Raw genomic sequence first — 7,179 nt, 5'->3', positions numbered from 1 at the left:
AAAGAGACCAAATACAACAGTGGGAGATATCGCATAAAAAGGCTGTTGAAGGGATAATGGCAACAGCTGCAAAACAACTTTTGACTCTTAAAAGGAGACAAAAAAGTCAAGCACCAGTAGTAAATAAGGCAGAGGAGATGAAAATTAAAAAAGATGGAGAGAGAGCTATTAGCTATGGGGACAGAAAACAAACTCTTTTCAAGGAGTAATGTGCATAAGCCAAGAAAAGAAGCTAGAGCTAGAAGCAGTAGTGTGCAAGAGGGTCATATCCCAGTATGTGTTTTAGGATTTACTATAAATTGTTAATCTCAGAGAGAGGAAATTAGCTGTGCTAACCTGAAGTCAATCAGAAGGCACGGTAGTTTTGCAATTTATCTTAAATAAGACATATCTAGAGAACAAGCTTTTATGAACCTAAGTTCACTTCATCAGATACCTTATATTTTGTTAATCTCAGCCATCATAACACAACCCTTGCAAGAAATTAACATATATGACATCAAGTACCAAAGGAAGGGCAACCCAAATTTACTTAAGAGTTAATTTTCAATTCACTATTTTCTCAAAAATCTCCTTTCAAATTGAGACTTCCTATATTTGTTTTCAAACCATAGTCAGGTTCTACACCTCCAAAAATGAGGTTTGCCTAGGATTGGCATGGAAGCTGAAGAGACAAACTTGCATAATAAATTAACACATATAACACTCTAAGCATTCAATATTAGTAAAATTGGCAAACATTCCTTATTTGTTTTACGTGAAACATTTCTAAGATATTCTAATGATGCATTAGTACATTTTACAGAAATAAATCAAACAGAGACACCTGAAAGAACACATCTGCAACAATATATTTAACAGAAGCGTTATAGAGCACAAGGGAATGATGAACCATCACTCTGACATCAAACAACTGGAATCCAAATTAAAATCCCATTTGTTCAGCCCAAGCAGCCTCAAAAGGACATTCCATTTAAGTTGCAGTGACTTATTTTTGTTAACAGAGTATTGCACTTATCCTAGCTAACCTTAACTGAATTATGACAATAAGTTAAACTGTAGTCATAAAACTACATTAAAGTGCAGCAGCACAAAAGCTTAATGTAAAAACCACATAAGTTTTATACAAAGTGCTTGAACCAATATACAAATATCCATTGCAATATATGCTTGAGAAAAAAGTGCAAGGATAAAATATTTTAACGTAGTGCTTTAGAGATCCATGCAATGAAAATTGTGACATGAGAGATCATAGAATAAGTTAGTTACTTAAATCACCAGTTATGACAAGCAAGAGATGCCTGAAACAGTGAGTTTATCTTGACATTTAAAAAACATCAATACTGAACTGTAACTTATTCAAGAAAAACAAAGTATAAAGCAAAGTAAATTGTGATTCCTGTTAAATTGTGTCATTATGACTAACTGCAAATAAGGATAACATTTACAAATATATGTAGTTTAAAACCCAAGTTCATATTTAGAACCTAAATTAAGACAGGGTTGTAATCAGATTTTATTACTTGCACTTTTGTTCTTCTAGAATAAGGGCATAAAACCTTTTCTGGCTGCAAGACCTGCCTGCTGTTGGTGCTTGTCCCTGAAGTGGCACAGGGAAAGCACCCACTGCCAACACCTGCCCTACAGCAGCACTGAGAAAGAGCCTAACCCTGAAACCCCATGTCTGCAGGTGTAATTCAAAGGTTCCATGGGTCAGATCTAGCCTGTGGGCCATAGGCTGCTGACTCCTGTTTTAAAAAGATCAGGGTATGTATACTGTAGAAAGGCAATTACTTAAAAAAAAAAAAAGTATGAATTTTATCCATCTTAAAATGCAAGGCTACTGATGAAATTTTAGGAAGAGGTAATTCTCTTTTGCCTCTGTTCTTAAGCATCTCCTAAAAGTTCCCCAGATCCAAGTTGCAAGATGAAAATTCAGCTCAATACTCCCTTTTTGGTGATGAGCACAGTACTATGAATGCACTTCTTAGTTCCGGTGGAGCTAAACAAACCACCATCCGGTGTGCTACCATGCTGGTAAGTTTACTGTTGGACAAAAATCAGCATGGGTCTGCTGAATTTCATTAGCTCTTAAAGTAGCAACTGTGAAGCTTAAATTAGAAAAAAAAAAAAAACTTGAGATGCTGTGAGATTTTCATGGTTAGCTGCAAAATAATTGTCAAAACATTCCTTTATTGTGTGAAAAAATAGTGTACCCCACATCAACAGCACATTTTATGTAGTAACATCAACTGTTAAAATGTTATCCCATTGTCAATACAGTGTATGCCATACTGTTTTGTTAAAGATATATGTTTGAACCAATGAAAATTAAGACAATTTTCATTAAAAAAAATGTCAAGCACATATTTATTGGAACAATGGTTAGACACATTATTTCCTCATTTCTGATGTAACAGAGCAAAGTTAATATAACATAGTTAAATAAAATCACACTGAAGTAGAGAATATTTTATTGCAATTTACAATTTATATTGTTTTAAGATTTAAAAAGTTATATTATGTTTGCATCTTAAAGCATATACATCAGCTCAGGACCACATGGGTATTAAGAAAATTTGGCAGTTCAGAGTTAAGAACCTAAAATACTTTTTGATAAAAGATTTTGACAAGATTTGTGCTTCTAAAGGTCTACATCACTTTTGAAAATGAGATTCTGAAATTGGAGTTTTTCGGATACTTTCAAAAGCCTAAATTCAATTATTTAATATATGTGTAAATTTACATATTGCTTTCACCCGGTAACATAGGAAAATGATGAGGCAACACATTATGGTACATTACAAATCACTCACCTTTTCAATTCTCTCTTCAGAGCACATCAGCTGAATTTGTTCATGGCATTGTTTCTGGTAGTATGTCTTAATAGCATTTTCTTTCAGTTGCATTTCCAGCTTGAGATGCTCTTTTCTGATTTCCTCACGGTTGACAAATAAACTTTTTAGAATTTCTTGAAATCTATTAGGAAAAAAGCAGGATGTTAAAAATAACTGATTGTATATATTTTCATAAATCTTTGTACTTCAGTAAAGCATACCAATCTTTCCCTTCACATGACATTTCCCAGAAGTAATACAAAGACTCTATATTACTAATATTAGATCCAAATAAAACAAGGCGACACACTGAACTTTCAGATGGGAGTAAAATATCTTTGACCTAGTTTAGAAAATTGTTTAAAGGAGTCCAGTTCTCCTCCCCCACCCAGAAAGAGCAGTCTCACAATCACATAGTTCTTCAGATTTCTCTGGACTTAGAAGGGGGTTTAATTTCAGGAATCAGGATCTACTAAGTAACATTTCATATACAAGTTATTAAGAGCTTTCCAGAAACTAAAAACAAGTGGTGCATCATTAGTTTCAATTAAAGTATTTCATTTAGAGATGGATTCTTAAAGTTGCACCCCTAACGAGCCATTTCAAAAGGCAGTCTTGGGTGGCAGGCCACACACAGACAGTTTTTAAAAATATTTCATTTCAATTTCAGGTAAAAATGGAAAGCACAGAATAACAATTTTCTTATACTATCACACAGGTTTATAGATTTACCAGATAACACGTGAAGTGTTAAGCTCAATAACTATAATCATTTTGCCATTTATTAATTAAAATTAAATCAATTAAAAATTATAGAAATTATAGACAAACACATACTGCAAAAAATTGACAAAGCTCCATAGAGTAAGTTCTATTCAGTTTGCTTTTCTCAGATACCTTGTTGGTATTGGTTCAATACCTGATGTTGGAATATGGAGAACCATTTGAAAATGATCTTCAGTGTGGTTCATATGAATCTTAAATTTAGACTTGTTTGTATTCATTGTAGAGAAGGCTCTCTGACATACCTACATGCTTCTGAATAGAGAAGCCATGCATTGTCTATGTCTACATAGTACAGAGTAGGTTTTGGGGGATAGTTTTTTTATAAACCTCAGCCAGATTAAGTTTATAGTATGATGCTTTTGCTTTGCGCTCTTGCAAGCTGCTCAATTCTAACTGCATGGCTGTTGGAGTACTTTCTGGGCCACATGTAAAAGGATTTTTAAATATAGCCAGAGCTTGCTTGTGAGATTTAAAATCTAAGAAGTGCCAGCTGAATTCTTTCAACAAATGCTGAATGATCTGGAAATACTTTTATAACATGGAACTTTGGATGCACTGGGTTCTTCATCCAGAAATATTTAGCACGGTGAAAAATGAACAACATAGACTTCTTTTGGCTACTTCTACAGTAGTTTTAATTTTTTTCCAGAAGACTTAACACTGTCAAAAAGAGTTGAAGCAAACTTCTCCTGGCCTTGAAGCTTCCAATTCAATTAACTGAGAAGACCAGAAAAGGAGAAATCCTACAGTCACTTAGTATTAGTCAGATGAAGTAAGTCTAGTCCTTTTTCATTCAGAAATTCAAAACAAAAAACATTTTTTCCTCAAAAGAAAAGGGCATTGGCAGGGTCTCCTGCACCTAGCTATCAAAGTGCCTTGAAATGCACATTTCCAAATTCCACTCCAGAGTCTTCTAAAAAGGTCTTGAACTGCTGGTGATTGAGGCCTGAATCAAGTTTACACAATGACATGCACGACTGATCTCTAGAATAGCACACTGACCTTGCCATTGACAATGGCTCCCAGGTGTCTGCTCTTACCACTGCAGCAGCACAGATACCCCTACTATACAGCTTAAGCAGGAAAGTAGGTGGTTAGAGTGCAGATGGCCCTTAAACCAAAAATGGCATCAGAGAATGGTCACCACTTCTGAATGTGGAGATATTTCAAATAGTGGGGTTTCACTCATGCTTAAAAAATAATTGGGATAGAGCAGTGGTTTTCATATTTTTTCTAGGACCACTTTACCTGAAAAATACTGCAGTTTGTACCTCTGTATTTGACATGTCTCTGTTGATACTGATGCATGGCAACACCATTACTCACTGCACACTGACCAATCAGAAGCTCCACTGTCATTAGTAAAATATAGGCAATTAATCCTTGGTAGTGCTGTGTACCCCTAGGGATACATTTACCACAGTTGGAGGATCACTGGGGTAGGAAAAAATGACAGCTTCAGGATGGGACTTTTGTATTGTTTGGCTGGATTTGGTTTTCAATTAAACTTGTTCCAGCAGCAATTTCTTTTCATAACATGAATTTGAATCACTTTCCTTGTGTGTTACGCTACAATGTTTTACCAGTTATTATAAAGCCAAGCAGAATTAAAGAGATACTGTCTCTCTATATTGGCAGAAATTGAACTACTTTATCCAGAATTTCCAGGATATATACTATATTTATGCAGTTCCCCCCCAAAAGATTATTATGTTTGCTATACAAACAAAAGTACATTAAAATGAAAAACAAACAAAAGTACATTAAAATGAAAAATAATGTCTTAAAGAATAAAGTGTACAGCCTTGGAATATCAGGAGAGAGCCACATACCACAGTAACAGGACAACTGAGCTCAACTGTCCTATCAGCTATTTCCTTGTTTTAACCCTCTACATTTGTTGAAGATTAGATCACAGTAAACACCGCAAAATTTTCAAAAGCACAAACATCATTAATCAGCTTTCTGAACACAGGACTGGAAGGTTTTCAGAATCTTTCCAAGTACAATGTTGGTTGCCATGATTGTTGTCACTATAACCAGTTATACACACTTTACTCAGAAGCAAGTTTTTGAAAAATCAGTCCCAAAGTGTCTTGAAGGTTGCAACACAACTGATTTGTGGCTTAAAACAACAATAATCTAAACAATAAAAAAGCTAAAATCTAGAAGCTTGAATAAAACAGTTAGCAATAAAAACATCTTCTGCAAGTATGATTACATCTTCAAGAACAGGAGTTGGCAATCTACGGTCTGTGGGCTAGATCTGGCCCACAAAACTATTGGATCTGATGGTTGTGGGTGGTTCTGCCTGTGCCACACTGCAGCTAGGTGTCCTGGGTTTCCATGGATGGAGAACTCTCCTGGCACTGTGCTGCAGCCAGGCAGAAGGGAGAAGTGGTCGAGACAGCCAGGTCTTAGTGCCCAGGCACCTCAGACCCGAGCTGGATCATTCCATGCCTCCTACCAAAAACCATTGCTGACCTTGTTCTACCAGATAACAAATACTTCTGCGTATGCTTATTCTAAATCTCTAAAAACAGCTTTTCTCCATATTTAAAATAATGGACATAAGCATTAAAAAAGACAAAAACGAAACAAAAAATGCACATCTTTTGTTTCTGTTAGATTTTTTTATATTTAAAAAAGTTTCTTTTATTAGATGAACAAAAATATGAACCGTGTCAAGTATAAAGTAACATACTACTCTTTTCACTTCTTATTGTCATTCAACTAAATTTTTATTTTCAGAAAACTGCGAATAGCATAATTAAATTAGGCATGTAAACAGGAACCGATTTCCCACATTGTTGTTGATTTTGATCCAGACATTTCATAGGAATTATATATTCCTGATGATGAAACATTTTTACTTCTCCAAATATTAAGTTCTACTCATAATTAGGAACTTCAGCATTAGGTTATTCAGCTAAATTAGCATGCAGATGATCTTTTCTCAAAGTTCTCCAAGATTCTAGTCTCTTGTTAAAAGAATGAAAATGCGTTTACAGAAGTGACAGATTTGATAGTTACCTATTCATTTTGAGTGGAATCTCATCATGCATTACTAATTTGTCACTTTTCCTCTGAGAAGTTACAATCTTAAGCAACAATATGTAATCTGGTAACACATGCTTCCAATTTTGCCTGTTTTTAAAGCTGGAAGAACTAGGCTAGTATACTGGATAATTTGGAGTAAATCCAATCAGATATTTCTCAGAAACCAATGACTGTAGTATGAACAGATGAATTCAGTAAAAGAAAAAAAATCATTCTATAGTTCCTTCTCTTTTAGTATGAAGGTTCATAGCTTGGAACACTAATTTTTCTGGTTTTTCTGCACAGGGGTGCAGTGATAAAGATTTTTTGGGCCGATGCTGATGGCCGATTATTGACCAGTCATATCAACCGATACTGATCTGTTTCCTGATATGCAGCCTGGTAGCTTGGAGAGCAGTGTCTGGCTGGTAAGCCTACTTGGGGACAACGGGTGTGGGGTAGGGAGATCAAGGCCCCCGCTGTGAGGGAGGGACTGGGGCAGGGGCTGCCCAACCAA

The 7,179-nt window shown here is 35.4% G+C and overlaps 1 protein-coding gene across 1 annotated transcript in view; it reads right to left on the bottom strand.

Moving 5' to 3' along the window:
• The window catches only part of KIF18A (kinesin family member 18A), an 83,440-nt gene that overhangs the window by 42,095 nt on the left and 34,166 nt on the right, over nucleotides 1–7,179 (bottom strand). Inside the window, exon 10 of the mRNA XM_006022926.2 lies at nucleotides 2,817–2,979. Coding sequence (XP_006022988.1) covers nucleotides 2,817–2,979 — 163 coding nt within the window. The remainder of the gene's footprint in view (nucleotides 1–2,816; nucleotides 2,980–7,179) is intronic.

Source organism: Alligator sinensis, unplaced genomic scaffold (genome assembly GCF_000455745.1).
Source record: "Alligator sinensis unplaced genomic scaffold, ASM45574v1 scaffold165_1, whole genome shotgun sequence".
NCBI classification, from domain to species: domain Eukaryota; kingdom Metazoa; phylum Chordata; order Crocodylia; family Alligatoridae; genus Alligator; species Alligator sinensis.
This window is presented reverse-complemented; position numbering and strand designations above follow the sequence as displayed.